The sequence below is a fragment of the Amblyraja radiata genome, chromosome 41 (genome assembly GCF_010909765.2).
Source record: "Amblyraja radiata isolate CabotCenter1 chromosome 41, sAmbRad1.1.pri, whole genome shotgun sequence".
NCBI lineage: Eukaryota > Metazoa > Chordata > Chondrichthyes > Rajiformes > Rajidae > Amblyraja > Amblyraja radiata.
The window spans coordinates 16,112,209-16,130,666 of NC_045996.1; the positions used below are offsets into that span (position 1 = coordinate 16,112,209).

An 18,458-nucleotide genomic window follows, 5' to 3' on the forward strand; every position below is an offset into this window, starting at 1 on the left:
GGGGACCAGGGGGGTTGACGGCAGTTGCGGGTTTTGCCGGCGGACGATCCGCTTCTTGTCCCAGCGCCGCCACCGTCGCGGTCGCCAGGGCAACGCGGCCTAGTCCCGCCCGTGGAACCTGCAGCCTGAAATCGCCCCGATCCCGGCAACAGCGGTCGGTGAACCCGGGCCTCGGCCTCGTCGTGGTTGCGGCTCCGGCCTGAGGGCGCGGGGGCAGGTGTGTGAGGGGTGGGGGGGGAGATCCAGATGTGGGGGGGGGGACCCAGCTGTGTGGGCCAGGTGTGTGTGTGTGTGTGTGGGGGGGAGATCCAGATGTGGGGGGCAGGTGTGTGTGTGTGGGGGCAGGTGTGTGAGGGGTGGGGGGGGAGATCCAGATGTGGGGGGGCAGGTGTGTGTGTGTGTGTGTGTGTGTTTGTGTGTGGGGGGAGATCCAGATGTGTGGGCCAAGTGTGTGTGTGTGGGGGGGGAGATCCAGATGTGGGGGGACAGGTGTGTGTGTGTGTGGGGGGGGGGGGGGGGGGGTTGTATTAATACAAGTAATATCCAGGTCTGGAGACTGTGTCACCTTCAGGCGCGGGTCTGTCAGGGTTTCACTGTATCTACAACATCCTGATTTATACTGAACAATTTAGCTCCTTGTGTTGTAGAGAGGGCGATAAATCATAGGAGCAGAATTAAGCCCATGGAGTCTACTCCACTATTCGATCATGGCTGATCTATCTCTCCCTCTCTGCCCTATTCTCCTGACTTCTCCCTGTAACCTTGGACGCCCTTACTAATCAAGAACCTGTCCGTCTCTAAAAATATCCGATGACTTGGCCTCCACCGCCCTCCGTGGCAATGAATTCCACAGATTCACCACCCTCCGGCTTAGGAAATTCCTCCTCATCTCCTTTCTCAAGGAACGTCCTTTAATTCTGAGGCTGTGCCCTCTGGTCCTAGACTCTCCCACTAGTGAACGAACATCCTCTCCACATCCACAGGTAAACTATGAGAACCGCCACGACCTCTGTGCAGTCTCCCACGAACCTTCTCCACACCGAGGCAGCACCCCATCTCCTGCCGCCTCTCATTCTCTTCATTTATCTTCACCTTACAGGACTGAGAACGTGCGGATTTATTTATTTTTTGGATCGGAGATGCTTACTGTAGCTGTGATGCGGGGCTGTGCCTCATCGTTATGTGCAGGTGAGTGGTTCAGCTGGCCCGTTCTCCACTTGCTTTGAGATCGCCTCACCTCTGCATCATCAGAACTACCTGCAAGCAGGTATCTGAAATGAGCAGTGTGTAATGGATGTGTGAAGCCCCATGCAGGTGAATCGTAACTGGAGTCTGCAGAACCATCACTCCAGGGGTACGATTCTCACTTAGGGTATGAGAGGTCCTGGGTCCAAATCCTAGATGAGCCCTCGTTCAGCACTGCACAGTGGTGCAGCGGTAGAGCTGCTGCCTCACAGCGTGTAGGAAAGAACTGCAGATGCTGGTTTAAATTGAAGGTAGATACAAAATGCTGGAGTAACTCAGCAGGAGAGGTAGCATTTCTGGAGAGAAGGAATGGGTGATATTTCTGGTTGAGAGAAGAAGGGTCTCGACCCAAAACATCACCCATCCTTTCTCTCCAGAAGTGTTGCTGTTTCAGTGTTAGATAGCCAGGTTCTGACTAAGGGGGCTACCTGCACGGAGTTTGTAAGTTCTCCAGGACCACGTGGGTTTTCTCTGGTTTTCTCCTACACTCCAAAGACGTACAGGTTTGAAGGTTAATTGGAGCTTGAACCGCGGGACTGATACCATCGCCCGGTGGGGTATCGCCTCGGCGCAGAGGGAGAAGAGGAGGGAAGAGACAGTAGCTCTAAGACTTTTGCCTCCATCACAGTGAGGAGGTGTTTGGTGAACTCACTGTGGTGGATGTTAATTTGTGTTTATTGTGTGTTGTTATTATTACGCGTATGGCTGCAGGCAACAGCATTTCGTTCAGACCGAAAGGTCTGAATGACAATAAAGGAAATCCATCTAATCTAATTGACTTCTATAAAATGTCCACAGTGCATAGAATAGAACATGTGTACAGGCGATCACTGGTCAGTATGGAATCAGTGGACTGAAGGGCCTATTGCCACGCTGTATCTCTAAAACAAAACTTTCCTTGGATGAGGATGTTAAGGGTTAACAAGGTAGCAGGAAGGAGTTGAGGTGCAGATCAGCCAGGATCTAAAAACTAAAACATACAGACCTGTCAACAGACCCTCGGCAATAATGGTTGATTTACCAGATTTGTGATGGGTGGGTGATTTAAGAACCCATGCATTCAGAACTGACTGATCGGTAGAATGATGCCTCAACTCCCCCTTCCCCTTGTATTCTGATACATCTTGTGCTTGCCCAGGGATCCCACCAGGGACAAGGGCAATTTAAGGCAGGTAGTGATGATGTAACACAAGGAAGGATTTGCTGGCTCATTGAAACATACAGAATAGAGAGACTTGGACAGAGTGGATGTGAAGAGGATGTTTCCACTAGCTGGGAGAGTCTCTGACTAGAGGTCATAGCCTCACAATTAAAGGACGTTATTTCAGGAAGGAGACGAGGAGAAATTTCTTTAGTCGGAGGGTGGCGAATCTGTGAAATTCTTTGCCACAGAAGGCTGTAAAGGCCAAGTCAGTGGATATTTTAATGGCAGAGATATAGATTCTTGATTAATACGGGTGTCAGGGGTTATGGGGAGAAGGCAGGAGAATGGGGTTAGGAGGGAGAGATAGGTCAGCCATGATTGAAGGGCGGAGTAAACTCGATGGGCGGAATAGCCTAATTCTACATATGGTATAGGGAGACACAAGAAACTGCAGATGTTGGAATTTTGAGCAAAGCACAAGTGCCGGAGGAATCCCGCGGGTCAGGCAGCATCTGTGGAGGGAATGGACAGACTCCGTGGGTCAGGCAGAATGGACGGGCCACATTTTGGGTTAGTTCCTGTCCCTGACTCCCATATTTATTCATTTTTTCATTCCACTCATAGGCCCTCCTTCGGCTTTACATTTCATTCCTCCTCTTCTCTCTGTATCCGACGCCCATTTATCTCCTTTTCACCAGCTTTTGTCACTTACTCCATCCCCACCCACTCCCCTCACCTGTATCCAACTATCACTTGCCAGGAATTGTCCCTCTCTTTTCCAGCTTAATCTCCCACCACCCACTCCATCCGTCTGGAGAGTCATGACCCCAAATGTCACCTGTCCATTCCCTCCACAGATGCTGCCTGACCCACTGAGTTCTTCCAGCCTTCATCAGCTAGAGAGTGGTCCTGACCTCCCATCTACCTCATTGGAGACGATTGAACTATCTTTAATCAGACTTTATCTTGTACTAAACATTATTCCCTTTATTCTTTATCTATACACTATGGACGGCTTGATTGTAATCATGTATAGTCTTTTCTCTGACTGGAAAGTGGGAAAATAAGAGTTTTCCACTGTACCTCGGTACATGTGACAAGTACTTGCTCAGTACCAGGGATGTGTGAGTAGCGGGTAACTTTGCTGTGCTTCCCTCTAGGTGCAGTGAGACTGGTGGGCTCCTCCTCGCCGTCTCCCCTCCTCCAGCGAGCGATGCAGTCACCTCCTGCTATCCCTTGGCAGAATGGCCACCCCATGACCACTCTGCACCAGATGCACAAGGCAGGCAAGCCCAAGCGGCCCCCCACCAAGCTGGGCCCCACCTATGGCCACCCCCAGCTGAAGGGGGTGGTGCTGAAGACCATGATACGCAAACCCAAGAAGCCCAACTCTGCCAACCGCAAGTGTGCCCGCGTCAGGCTCAGTAACGGCAAGGAGGTGATCTGCTTCATCCCTGGGGAAGGTCACAACCTGCAGGAGCACAACATCGTACTGGTGGAGGGTGGCAGGACCCAGGACCTGCCTGGCGTTAAACTCAAGGTGGTGCGGGGCAAGTATGACTGTGCCCACGTGCAGAAAAAGTAGCCCAGCATTCCCCACCGACCTGGGGCTGGAGTACAATGATCAATACCATCGTTCAACCCAGGAATGTGGAGCATCATTAAACCTTCCCCGCTGACCCGTGGCTGCAGCCAACGCTGAACGTTCATCGTTCAACCTGGGACTGTACGGCAATGATAAATATCATCGTTCAACCTGGGTCCGTAGACCAACGTTACATTTCGCTAGACCCTGGATTGTAGGCCAACATTAAACGTGATTATATTTATAATGGGCAAGGCTGCTTCCTTTCACTGATCCCTGCACACACTCACTCCCACTGACACCGGCATGGTGACTACGGTTGCTGCCTGTACGGAGTTTGCACGTTCTCCTTGTGACCTGCGTGGGTTTCCTCCAGGTGCTCTGGTTTCCTGTCGCATCCCAAAGACATGCAGATTTGTAGGTTAATTGGCCCTCTGCCCTCTAGGAAGGAACTGCAAATGCTCGTTTACACCGAAGATGGATAAAATGCTGGAGTAACTCAGCGGGAAAGACAGCATCTCTGGAGAGAAGGAATTTGTGACGTTTCGGGTGTGATGAAGGGTCTTGACCTGAATCGTAACCCATCCCTTCTATCCAGAGATGCTGCCTGCCCCCTCGTGTGTAGGGAGTGGATGAGAAAGTAGGATAACATAGATCTAGTGTGAATGGGTGGTTGATGGTCGGCATGGGCTTGGTGAGCCGAAGGTTTGTGAACACCTTGCTGAGCTCGGAGGAGCAAGGACAGTGGTGGGCGCTGGAATAGTTCAATGTCCAGGTTAATGCCCATAGCTCAGACACAAAGGCAGAGAGCTCTGGGCCTGACGCTAATGGCACGGATCCAGTTACCCAACCTCCTGTGCTGTCAGTGTGGAGTTTGCACATTCTCCCCGTTAAACATGCAAGTTTCTTCCCACGTCCCAAAGACGTGCAGTTTTGTAAGTTAATTGGCCTCAATTACCTCAGCGGGTCAGGCAGCATTTCTGAGAATATGGTCGGTTGTTTTGGGTCGGGACCCTTCTTCAGAGTATGAAAGGTCCCAATCTGAAACATCACCTCTCAGTGTCCTCCAGAGATGCTGTTTCACCCGCTGTTACTCCAACAATTTGTCTTTAATGCTAAACCAGCATCTGCAGTTCCTTCTGCCTCCTTTTCCCAATTAATGACTTAACCCAGCAATAATGTGAGACTGCATTAGGCTGTGTAAAATACAAAGCACTGGAGAAATTGTCAGCAGGTCAGGCAGCATCCCTGGAGGGAATGGACAGACGACGTTTTGGTTCGGGACCTTTCTTCAGACTTCAGAAAGGTTGTCTGTCTGCTCTCTCCGCAGATGCTGCCTGACCCACAGAGTTCCTCCAGCATTGTGTTTTACCCAAGATTCCAGCATCAGCAGTCCCTTGTGCCTACATTAGATAGTTTGCAATCTTGCGTGATTGTTAACACCAAAATGTGCCTTCAACCTCACATCCAAATCACTAGCAACAATCCATCACCTTCTCAACATTTAGTTGGAATAAATGTTGTAATTCCTCTGGGTGAGCATAGCACAACTATTGAACCTTGAAACGAGAGGAAATTGGATTAATGTCCATAATTAGTTTAGTTTAGAGATACAGCGCAGAAACAGGCCCGGTGGCCCACCGAGTCCGTGCCGACCAGCGATCCCCATACACTAACACCATCCTACACACACTAGGGACAATCTACAATTTTATCAAAGCCCATTAACCTACAAACCTGTACATCTTTGGAGCTTGGTAGAAAACCGGAACACCCGGAGAAAATCCACGAGGTCACAGGAATAACATACAAACTCCATACAGAAAGCACCCGTAGTCAGGATCGAACCTGGGCCTCTGGTGCTGTGAGGCAGCAGCTCTACTGCTGAATAGAAGGGATGTTAAACCATCATTACTAACAGGACCCTTCAGGTTCTTAGAGTATGGATTTGGTTCCCTTTCATCTGTGCTACAATTCAGTTAAACACCCAAGTAGATGCATCTCCTTGAAATTAGTTTTTGTGCTTCAACCTTTCTTCACAGATTAATCCAGAGGGCCCAGAACAAAATCCGATTCAATAAGTACGTGTTTGTGCTCAGGCGATGCACAGGGGGGAGCCAGATTAAACTCTTTGGACCCATCAAATTGTTTTATTCCAAGATCATTACTAATTTGTTCACAAGTGCTACCATATAAAATCTAAAAATAACTGACTTGTGTAACACATCTGATTGACCACAGCATCTTCAATTAAACCTGCAGTTTGCCGAGAGCTAATCATATCAGTCCAGTCCTAAGATTTAGGCGGCACAGTGGCGCAGATGGTTAAGCACCAGAGACTCGGGTTCGATCCTGATTTTGGGTGCTGGCTGTACAGACTTTGAATGTTTTCCCTGTGACCATGTGGGCTTCCTCAGGTTCCCACCCACATTTCAAGCGGGTTTGTAGGTTAATTGTCATCTGTAAAATTGCCCCTTGGGTGCAGGATATAAAACTGGGATAACATAGAAGTAGTGTACTGGTGATCGTTGGTTGGTGTGGACTCGGTGGGCTGAAGGACCCATTGCTATGCTGTATCTCTAGATTAAATAAACTAAAAACAAAGCATGTGGCACTGAAACCCACCTTATCCTTGCCAACCAATGTGCCCCATGCTAAGTGAAATGGGACTAAGCCAGTCCCACTTACCTGCATTTAGCCCATTTCCTTCCTAACCTTTTTTTATCCATATCCCCCTCTATGTCTGTTAAATGTCATTATTGTATCTGCCTCAACTACCACCTCTGGGAAAAAGGTGCCCCTCAGGTTCCTATTTAAACTTTCCCCCTCACATTAAAGCTATGCCCTCTGGTTCTTGATTCCCCACCTCTGGGTAAAAGACCATGCAGTCACCCTGTGTATTCCACTCATGATCTTAAACTCCTCCGTACAATCACACATCGGCTTCCTGCACTCATGGAATGTCCCAACCTCTCCCTCTGCCCCTCACTCATCAGCTCTTGAAGATGACACAACACTCAGTTACTTTCCATGTAAAAACATTATATGTTACGTGTGTATTGCATTTGCAGGCTTGTTCAGCGACCGCAAGTAAAAATTTCATTATTCCGTTGTCAGAACATATGACAATAAAATCTTCTTGAAGTTATCCGGTTAGGCTACAGATCCAAAAGCATGTCCTCTAAACTGCAAACATAGTTATCCTGAAAGGGTGTCCATGACGTCAAGGCACTGCAGCAGAAATCTATTCCAACTCCTGGTCTTTGTTCGACTGCCCAGGCTACTATGCATCGCACACCGCCAGATTCAGGGGCAGTGTCTTCCCAGATGTTGTCAGGCAACTGAACCATCCTATCACCAACTAGAGAGCGGTCCTGATCTCTCATCTACCCCATGGGTCTCCCTCATGCTACCTTTAATGGACTAAACATTATTCCCTTTATCCTGTATCTGTACACTGTGGACGGCTTGATTGTAATCTTGTATAACCTTTCCGCTGACTGGATAGCACACAACAAAAAAAGGGTTTCACTGTACCTCGGCACATGTGATAAACTAAAAGGAAAATGGAGAATGTTTGTTCATCAAAAGAAAGAAAATCTAATATCTTCAACTGTTCCTTCCTCAAAATAGCAAGACAAGGAAGTTTATTTATGCTTATTATTTAAATCTAATTATAGAACTGGCATGTTTGTGTCAAAGTCAGAGTCACAGTGGTGTCACTGGCTCACAGCACCAGAGATCCAAGTTCCTTCCAGACCTCGGGTGCTGCCTGTGTGGAGTTTGCACGTTTTCACTGATTGTGTGGGTTTCTTCCCACACCTCAAAAGACATGCAGTGCTGTGTGTTAATTGGTAGCTGCAAATTGCCACTAGTATGTAGGGAGTGGATGCAAAATGGGATTAGGATAGAACTAGTGTTCTAATGGATGATGGTCAGCGTGGACTCAGTGGGCTGAAGGGCCTGTTTCCCTGCTGCATCTATAATCTAATTAACACCCAACAAGTCCTTCTCTCCAAGAGTTGCAGCTTACCTGCACAAAGCCTCCTGTTCTTGCCTACCTTCGCATCATATTCTAAAGAGCAGCATTTTCCTGCTAGACTACAAACACTGTCTTAGGTTAAAAGACAACTTATTAATGCTCAAAACACACATTCAAACTAAATAGTTGACTACCACAAGACTTGGGCTGCAGACTAAAGATGAAATAATGACTGCACAGTCTGCTAACGACATGCAGGAGTATGAATAATATTACTAAGATGTCTATAGCAAACCTGACTGGACAGTTTCCAACTTGGGAAGTCCAAATGTTTCAGTTTGCTGTAATAAATATTACAGGCGTGCCACTTTCCTTGTGGTCTTATGTATCACATGAAGGGTAAACATTTAAAATGAAACAAACCTATTGAGCAGCAGTTTCCAATCACCACAAGAATTTAGTTTTGGCAGAACAAAAGGTTACTGCAGAAATATTTTCCAGGTTCACATTACACTAGTCTTTCACAAGCAATGGTAGTTCTAACGCTAGGTCTGAATAAAATCTGAACAGCCAGCTGTGCACCCAGAATCAATATTGCCAGTAAATATTTGTTCATTCACTGCAGGGCAGTTCCAGCCCAAGGCTTGCTTGGTTTCCCCATTTTCCTCCCCACCTCCCATTTCTGCACCGATACGTGGCATCCTTCTCCCTTGGATAGAACAAATATCCACAGGCTGATCTTGGCTGAAGAAACACACAGATGTAGGTCTCCACTGCAAAGAGAGCAAGGCAAAGGCAGCCTTTTTTTCAGTTTAGAGATACAGCGTGGAAACAGGCCTTCAGCCCACGCCGACCATCGATCACCCATTCACACTAGTTCTATGTTATCCCACTTTCTCATTCACTCCCTGTACACTAGGGGCAATTTACAGAGGCCAATTAACCTACTAACCTGACCTTTGGGATGTGGGAGGAAATGAGAGGACCTGGAGAAAACCCACTAGGTCACAGGGAGAACGCAGAAACTCCAGAGGTCAGGATCAAAACCGGGTCTCTGGTGCTGAGGAAACAGCTCTATCAATTACACAATACACAGTAAAATATCTTTGTGTAATACCATGTAAAGCAGAATGCGGCTGTAATTGTGGATGGACAGCATAGTGGCGCAGCTTGTAGAGTTGCTGCCTTGCAGCATCCTAGACACAGATTAATTTCAGACCACAGGCGCTATCTGTGTGGGATCCTCCAGGTGCTCTGGTTTCTCCCACAGCATAATGACATGTGGGTTTGTAGGTTAATTGCCCCTAGTGTGTAGGGAGGAAAAACATAGAACTGGTGTGCTCGGATGGTCAATGGTCAGCATTGACTTGGTGGGCCGCAGGGCCTGTTTCTATGCTGTATCCAATTAATTTCATCAACTCCAGGTTAGTGGTAGAATCTGGGCAGAAGAAATGGGATGAGTGTGAATGGTCAGCATCGACTAAGTGGAGTGAAGAGCTAGTTTCTCCTTTGTCTCTCTCTCTCTCTCCCCACAAGTGCCCATGGCTTTCCCTTGCCCTGCAGCAGAGGTCAAAGCCCGCCAACAGCACCACCCGCTGCAGTATAATACACTAGCCCAGTACAGGTGCTGGATTGGGTTTATGGGTCTACCTCTACCACAGTTTGAGGCCATAACACCAGTTGGAGGAGGAAGAAATTCCCAAACAGACTATACTGGCATTACCTTGTACTAAATGTTATTCACTTATCATGTAGCTGTACACTGCAAATGGCTCGATTGTAATCATGTATTGTCTTTCCGCTGACTGGTTAGCACGCAACAGAAGCTTTACAAGGTACACGTGACAATAAACTAAAATACATGAAAGCAGACTGAGGGAATAGATCAGTTGGAGTCTTGTGCAAAACGCAAAGTGCTGGAGGAACTCAACGGTCAGGCAGCATCTGTGGAGAACATGGATAGGTGACGTTTCACAGAGTGCTGGAGTAACTCAGCGGTCAGGCAGCATCTGTGAAGGAAATAGATAGACGGTTCAGGTCGGGACCCTCCTTTAGTCCGAGTAAATATCCTGACTTGAAATGTCACAGAGTTGTATAGTGTGGAAGCCTTGTAACCCAACTTGCTCATTCCAGCCAAGATGCCCATCTACACTTGTCCCACCTGCCTGCGTTTGGCCCATATTCTTCAAAACCTTTCCTATCCACATCTTTTAAATGTTATTGCACCTGTCACAACTACCTTCTCAGTAGCTCGTTCCATATACCCACCACCCTGTGAAAAAGTTGACCCTTGGATTCCTATTAAATCTTTCCCCTCTCACCTTAAACCTACGTCCTCTGGTTGTTGATTATCCTACTCTGCATTTACCCTGACTATTCCCCTCGTAATCTTAAACACTACAATGTCACCCCTCATCCTCATGTGCTCCAGGGAATCAAGCCCTAGCCTGCTTAATCTCTCCCTGTAGCTTAATCCTCGCGTCCTGGCAACATCTTCATAAATCTTCTCTGCACCCTTTCCAGCTTAACATCTTTCCTGTAAGTGACCACAATTGAACACAATACTCCAAATGTGGCCTTGCCAATGTCTTGTACGCAATACTGACCGATGAAGGCCAATGGGCTGAAGACCAACCTATCTACAAGTGACGCCACTTTCAAAGAACAATGTACCTGCACACTTAGATCCCTCTGCTCTACAACATTCGTCAGGGCCCTGCCATTCACTGTGACGGTCCTGCCTTGGTTTGACTTCCCAAAAAGCACCTTGAACTTATTTGTATTGAACGCCATTAACCATTCTTCTGCCCACCTGAACAAGATCTTGCAGTGATTTTTGACAACCATCTTTGCTATCTATGATGCCACTCATTTTCTGCAAACTTACTTATCATGCCTTGTACGTCAACTGCCTATTCCCTCCACAGATATTGCCAGGCCTGGCCTGGCCTGAATTCCTCTAGCATTTGCTTTTTATGAAGGCTCCAACATTTGCAGTTTCTTGTGTCTTCATTAGAAATGTTGATTGGGTTTGCAGATCAGTGTGAAATGAATGGCAACTTATAGAATGCTGATGAAAAAGTACACTCCCAGCATGCATTTACCATTCTAGAAATGGATAAGAGTTTGCTAAAACAATGAGAAATCAAATGCTGTGTTAACTCACAAAATAAATATGATAATGCATACAGAAAGTAAAACTGCCCATAGTCATAGCAAAATGACTAAAGATTTAAAAACTATTGAACAAAGTGGGTAAAGCATGTAGCCAGCAGTAGATGTCCAGCATTAAATTTGCCAATAATTGTAGGATATCCACAATGGAAAACTAAAAAAAAAACACCTCATTTTAATGCAACAGCAATGTTCATTTTTGCAGAAAAGGCTTCCCTTCCCCGCTGCGGAGATTATTTGTATCTCCAGATCCCCAGTCAGACATTAACACCTCTCCCCACTCAACTATGCAGAGATATTTTTACACAATTTAGCTGATGCAAATCTCAACAATTTGCATTTATAAGGAGCATCTAATGTTCCCCTTGCAGTTAGCTTATAATTTAACAAACCTGGTGGTGGTTTATGAGTGCAGAGATGCCAGTGATGAAGGTAGTGTGTAATGGCCATCATGCTGAGCATCGCGGTTGGAAGCAGAAGTCAATTGTTGCACAGGGTCAGGAACTGCAAGCTTACAACATTTCGGTCGAGATAAAACTGTCCAAACTCGCAGCAGAGGCCGTCGAATAATTACTGGCATCAACATAACGGGGCAACGCAAGCGAAAAAACTCCAACACTTGAGCACTTTTGGATATTTATTGTTTAGTAAGAAAATTATTTTTGTGGCGTCAGACGGAACACAAAGGGATGTCATAACTTTCCACCAGAGCAGAGATTCCTGGTTTCTTTAAGAGCTTCAGCCTGCATAGAGGGGGATTTCTTTGAAGAGTTTGCAAATGATTAAAAGTGGAGTCAAATTGCAGAATAGGGAAGGGCAAAGAATTCCCAATTTGCCCAGATTTATTTTTAATCCAAATGACCAGGTGGGTGGAGTGCCTTTCAATTCATATTCCACCAAGGCCTTTCAATCCTCACTGCGTTTAAACTCTGGTGAAAAGTGAACTCTCCCCATGTCCAACAACAAACATTCATGACTGGGACAGTACGGTTCGACATCTCACTCCTGCTGGAGCAGCTTCGCTGGAAAGCCAAGGTGGCAAGTGTCAGACGGGCTGGCCCAATCCTATTCATTCAGCAGCCAACCAGCTACTCCCAGGAGAGGAGACAGATCGACAGGGTAGTCAGGAGACCTGCTCTCTGTTTCGTCAGGAATCAGTGGCACTGCAGCCTAGGTACCGCACCAGTGACGGGCAAGGTGCAATTACTGCCTCTTGTACAAGATGGAACGAGCAGCTTTAAATTGGGTCTCCACTCTATCCATATGGGATGCCAAGATGAGTGGTAGGCAATACTACAACAAATGAAGCCTGCCAGCATTTGATGCAACATGCAGGAGGGAAAGGGCCCCACAGTTTAGGCAGTGCCCTCCCAGAGAAGGATATTTCTCAGCACTTTTAATTGCCAAGGTTCTAAGGGAAAGAACAAGTGGAACCTTAGAAACCAGGAATGAGTCTGTTCCGGTTCCGGTCTTGGAAAAGCAAATATTGGAGGAACAGGCATATTCCAAAGTTTGGCTATTAAATGTCCCCTCTCCCCTGCCCGACTGCAGCGCACACCCAGTTGCTGCAGAACCCAAGGTGTCAACGCCAGCCCCAACGATGCTTCAACACTCTGCTATTTCTTTACACATCAAACCCTCCCCCCCCCCCCCCCAAACCCTTTCCAACTCTGTCTCGAGAAGTACAACTTCCCTTTTACACGAGCAAGCAAACCTGCTGCAAAGGCATTTAAAAATAATAATTGTGTAATAGAAAAAAGGGTTACTTAACGTGTTTTAAACATGTATCGTAGCTTGTAAAAAAAGGGTGAAGCTTCAAACACAACCAACTTTAAATGACTTTGGTTTATATTCCCGTCGACTTTGATCCACTGCAGACCTTAGTGCCAAGGGTAGAGCTGGGGTCCACATTCACCAGATCTCCTGACAACGAGCTAGAAAGGCACAGAACACTGCCACTCCACAGTCAAAGTCAAAGCAGGATCATTCTTCACTAGTGTCCTCACTATTAAAGGATACTTCAGGGTAATCCACTATGCAGTCCACTCTTGGAAACCCTATACATCTGGGTCCACTTTAGTACCAATTTCATTCAGGCACAGCCCACTGAATGCAAGTCACAAAATTATTTCATCCTGGTTCCTCGATCCAAGCTCTGCCCAGCATTTACTGTCCACAACTGAATTCAACTCCACTTCAGACTGACTCACAACTTGGTGGTATGATTTTATTCAACTCTCAACTTTCAGACTTCATACGTTCAAATCATTCTTTTTAATGGGTTTAAAGTGTTTGAATTGTGTAAAAAACCCACTAAAATACCAATGCACTGATTTCCAAAAGGCAGACGGTGTATTAGATGGGAAAATGCTAATTGGATAGCAGGAATCAGCAAACCCCCTGCTTGTAATCAGTTTGCAAATAGCTTTATTTTAGCAGTTTATTGTCTTTTATTGGATCAGTTAAATGATCTAAATGTTGCCACAAATAGTTGATTCATAAGGTATGAAATGGAGACAGACTGGTTACAGAAGTTGACAAGTTCCACAACTGCATGCAGACATTGATCTATAGTCCACTCCAAGCACAGGGACGTTACACACATGCTGTACAGATGTATCAACAGGACTAAAGCACAAGGGGGGCCTGCCCCTTTACACCCAACTCTCGCCTCCAATTTTATGTTACACAAAAACAGGATACTGTTGCCATGGTAGCATCCTCATCAGCTGTAGATACCCAAGAAAAATGTCCCAACCTCACCAGTACACCCGAGGTGGTAATGTGGGTTATTGATAAAGCTATTCCTTATTTTGCTTTGAGTGTGGGGTGGGAGAAGGGGAGATTCCTTAACACAGGACTGGCTGGTCAATGTGGCTGGGACGGGGCCAGTAATACACAAACAACAGCAGTGGTACAGATTGTCCCAGACTGCATTGAATCTAGCATGGTGATGGGTTCATTTTAATTTAACAGACAGCTACAGGACCTCTCAGTGACCCTCAATGACGGAAAATGGAATTCTCAAGATAGGTGCGCCCATCTTTCATCAGACTCCAACTTTAAAAAAGATAGGTGCTAAATAAAAATAACTTGAGGCACATTAGCCATTGGTAGCACCTCATTAGAGAGGGCACTGCAGTGCTAAGCTGTCACCTGGGTCAGGTAACAAAACCCACTAATCACCAACCCTGGCACTTTCATATCTTCCAAAAGCAGCCTGGACAGAGGAACCCCAAATGGTACTAACCCCACAGCCTGCATTGTGAACAGTCCTGCCACTGATCAAAACATTGATCAACAAGTATTTTAATCGGGAGTGGGAAGGGTGGGGCATCTGTCCTCGCCTTGAAACTCAGCTCAGGATCGTGCAGCCCTGTGACCAACTGTGGAACGAGGCTGGACACAAGTCAGACCGAGCAAGGGCAGTGGACCAGTCTGTTGGAACAGGCCACACGATTGATGAACCTGGGATTAGCAGCAGGTCTGTAACTTGATTCTGGGATGAGTGATGTAGGAGACAGAATTGGATTAGAGTTCAGACAAGGTGAATATTGGGAGTCCAGGTGCTGTTCCAGATAGCATCACTGTTGTGGCAGGTTACAGTGTAGGGGCAGTGGCATAGGATGAGTAAGGAGGAGAGGATAAAATAAAGCTATCCGAACAGTGACAGCCTTCCACGGGTTTATACTGGACACTCTCACAGGAACCAGCTACATTTCCAACCACACATTAACAGAAATCTTCGCCAAATCCAAAATGTAGATTTATTAAATTGCCCATTTAAAGAAAGCCAGGCGTAGGCATGGCTTTACAGCTATCCCAGTACCAAACTATGCAACAAAGTGACCTCAGTACCCAACTATCATTAGTGGAGGTAGCACAAACAGTGGGAAACCTTTGTCATGAAGCAAGCCTCTCCCACTGCAGCACTGGTCAGAGCATCATGACAAAAACACACAGCATGGGCCTCACTGTCACTGAATGACAAGGCAGCTAATGAAGTGGGAAAACTGAGCCTTGTATTCTTCAGAGGGAAGCCCAATGTCTGGTGTATCTTGGACCGACAAGAAAGGAGCCTTTGAATGTACCTCAAAGTCTGGATAAACCACACACGGAAGTGAAAAGACAAGGAGCATCTATGCAATGTGTCTCGGCTAGTGTAAGAGCCCAACTCCCTCAAACTCTCCGTCATCCATCCCCATTTTAAAATGTGCCCAATGCATTAGTTGTATAAACATTATCAAGAGCACAATCCCTGCAGCCCAGTACTGGGAGAGAGGCGAGTGGAGGGGGACATGACAAACCAACATGGAGTCTTCACACTACGCAGAATTCTCTTCTGTACAAAGTTCTTTTCTTTTCAATATTGTAAGGGAGTCACTTAAATCTCTGCCAGTGCTCATTTTGGAAGTCAAGAAAGCAAATCATTTTGCAAAAGCGAGAGCAAGAAGCTGGAAAGGGAGAGTGTGAGGATGATGTAGCCTCTCATTCCAGTGCATTAGTTGAGATTATTTGAGAAAGAGACAGAAATAGAATTGTGGTTTTCCAATCCCACAGCAGCCTTTTTCTTAAGAAAAGTGAATGTCCACCAGCAGGGACACACGCACATCTCTCCCCCTTGACACGTATGTCACTGATCAACTCGTTAACAAGGGTCCCATCATGGAGGTGGCCACCCTACCCTTGTAAACGCCTCGTCAAGACGACAGCTTGAGAGCAATCTCACCAAAGGTAGAAATCTGGAACGATTCTGTTGACCAGTGTGACAGGACCATTGAAAGCCAAAGTCATTTAAAGTCGTGCCCGTGTTATGCATGCCCCCTCTTAAAATGTAAACACATAAAAGTCCTTTACTGAAGCCACAAGACTCCAGGCAAAAAATGTGATTCATATAAACAGGCCCTTGTAGCACTGAAACCCTTTCAAGAATTATTCTCACTTTTCCATACATACATTTACTATATACATGAAACCATTTTTCTTTGAACATACACATTCCCCCCCCTCCCCCATTCTGTGCCTCATGCTAGAAAATTATGACCCATGAACTCTTAAATGTAACTAAGCAACCGGGAGTTACAAATACACGACTCCCCATAATCTTGCTCTGTTAAATTTTTCAACAACAAAAAAAAGTTATCTTTCCTTACATTATTTCAAAGAAATATCGTGTTCTGAAAGCACCGTCATTACAAAAGAACGCTTGGGTAGTTTGCTATTGGTACTGATGTTGCATTGGCTTCAATGAGGGGAGATACTGTGCCTCTGGATAACAGTTGGACAGCCACTGCCAAAACTCGCCCAGTCCCCATTAGTCAGGTTGAAATATCTCACATCAAGCGAGAAAGGCACCAAAAAGGAACGACGCTTGTAAATATGAAATAGCCATGTCCCGCTTGACTACAAAATTGTTCTGCGTCTAGGCAGTAAACACGGAGAGTAGAAATTGTCAGTTTTTTAATACTTTGGTGAATGCACTCTCTTTGTCTGTCTCTCTCCCAAGGCCTCTTGCTGGGTGCCAGAGTGGAGCTATTGGTCTTTCCTGCCATGTCACAGTTCAATAAGCCAGCATTTGCATTGGCTTACCTAGCCTAAAACCTGGTCTGGCAGCTCCAAAATCAGGCATCATTGTTCTAAACGGACGTTCAATACAGACTGTTCCCAGCACTGGATACAGCAGGGAACTATGGACCATGACGCTCAGCTGGGTGCTGCGATAACTTTCTGCTCCTTTGCTACTGGAGCACGAGTTCAGGGAAGTAAAGATATTCTACTCTTGGTCTCACAGTCTTGTGCAATGAGGAAGAGGACTACAGTGAGGAGCAGTGAAGGGGGAGGGGGGGGGGGGGGGGAAGATGTATCGCCCTGGTTTAGGCTTTAAACAGATTGCAACGGTCTTCTCATTAGTCAATGACAAAAACCTTCAGCTAGTTCAACTACTGAAGGGTTAGTTCCAAGACAGTCTTTAAACTCTTTATCAATGCTCAATGTTGCTGTTTAAAACTTGACCAATTGACCAGATTTGGGACAGAAATGACAACCAGAGCTTCCATCTCTTGGCACCCCAGGCTTTCCATTCATGCTCAGCGTTCCAACAATCAGCCAGCCTTTTCCAAACGATTAAGATAACCTTCATGAAGTTCCAAAGCAAACTAAACGTAGAAGTGAGCTCTAAACCACCATCAACGGGAGAAGAGTCAACGCCTTCTTCAGAATCCCAGTCATCAGCTAGATTGTGAGGGGCCGGCTGGGGAAGCATCACGGAGAGACTGTACAGATGGGAAGAAGAGGAAACACTAGCCTCCTGTTACAGATCCACAATGTAGAAATTGGGCAAACATATATCAAGCACAAAGCACAAGTGTAAATCCAGTCCAAACAGTGCTAATTTGGAGCTGTCTAGATGTATTTTGCCATCATTACAAGCACAAACAGAGATAACCTCAGAAAAATGTCAGTTAATTTTCCATTCTTCTTTGCAGCTCCTCAAATGAAAATGCTGGAGCAGTTTTGCTAATGCAACCATTGTGTTTTATCGAGTAATGCGTGCTTCAGAACAGAACATCTCTTATATAGTTTAAACTTTCTTAAATGGTTAACTTGTTTTCATCACTTGACCAGAGATTTTAGTTTAAATTAGTGATAGACAGGTAAACACCAGAGCTGCACGACTGCCAAGTACTGCATGCATTGGTGCCAGACCTACATGAGCACACAGTAATCGACACGTGCAGGTTTCTGTTAAGACCATTGTAACATCCGCCCAAGAGTTCCCGTCTCTCCTCTTTGTCATGAGCACTGCTCAGCACATCGCACTGTCAATCACTAATTTCATGTTAGTTCCCAGTTTTCTTTTAAATTAAGTTGAGCTAAATGATTTTTGTACCGGTGCTGAACCTTTAACCAGATGGGTACTGAAAAAAAGTTAAAATAAAAAATATAATGGAAAACAGACCGAAGGTAGTTTGGGTATCAGTCTGATTCCCCCGAGGTTAAATAAAGGTCAGCGAAAATATACATTGTAAGGTGTAGTGAGCCCCTCAAACATCAGTGGCGTTGTCCGCCCGCAGCTGTTGTGTAACGTCAGTCTCTCTAAGTGTTCACAAGCCAAGTACTGCACACTAAATAGTTGACGTCTTGTCCACTCCATCTGTTGAAATTAAAGGAAATTACTTTAGTTGTTGTTCCACTAAATGCAAGCCAGCCAGGCTACATATTTACTGCTCATGTTGTATTATAACAGATTGTCTTCAAATTCCCAGAGAGATCTACGACTCCTTACAATCCATCCTTAATTCTCAGTCAGCATAAATCTTCCCTCATAC

At 46.0% G+C, this 18,458-nt stretch overlaps 2 protein-coding genes across 6 annotated transcripts in view; one reads left to right on the plus strand and one right to left on the minus strand.

The window, feature by feature from the left end:
- The first annotated feature begins 19 nt into the window (after window positions 1-19).
- On the plus strand, window positions 20-4,221 carry mrps12 (mitochondrial ribosomal protein S12). Of its 2 annotated transcripts, none has more exons than XM_033014286.1 (3): window positions 20-217; window positions 1,100-1,188; window positions 3,550-4,221. In XM_033014286.1, the coding sequence occupies exons 2-3, from the start codon at window positions 1,140-1,142 to the stop codon at window positions 3,972-3,974; spliced, it is 474 nt and encodes a 157-aa protein (XP_032870177.1). In that variant the 5' UTR covers window positions 20-217; window positions 1,100-1,139; the 3' UTR covers window positions 3,975-4,221. The 2 variants fall into 2 exon arrangements, with proteins under 2 accessions (XP_032870177.1, XP_032870178.1); XM_033014287.1 differs by having other exon boundaries at window positions 24-158.
- Window positions 4,222-11,754: 7,533 nt separating this feature from the next.
- LOC116967813 (protein Smaug homolog 1-like) overlaps window positions 11,755-18,458 on the minus strand; it is a 56,492-nt gene continuing 49,788 nt past the window's right edge. For all 4 annotated transcript variants that reach the window (XM_033014423.1, XM_033014420.1, XM_033014422.1 and 1 more), the window contains one exon: window positions 11,755-18,283. In XM_033014423.1, coding sequence (XP_032870314.1) covers window positions 18,255-18,283 — 29 coding nt within the window. In that variant the 3' untranslated portion in view covers window positions 11,755-18,254. The remainder of the gene's footprint in view (window positions 18,284-18,458) is intronic.

Bases quoted from the DNA above. Each gene is read 5' to 3' on its own strand.
- mrps12 (XM_033014286.1), top strand. From the start codon at position 1,140: ATGCTTACTGTAGCTGTGATGCGGGGCTGTGCCTCATCGTTATGTGCA. The intron at 1,189-3,549 runs GTGAGTGGTTCA...GCTTCCCTCTAG, and splicing joins TGCCTCATCGTTATGTGCAG to GTGCAGTGAGACTGGTGGGC.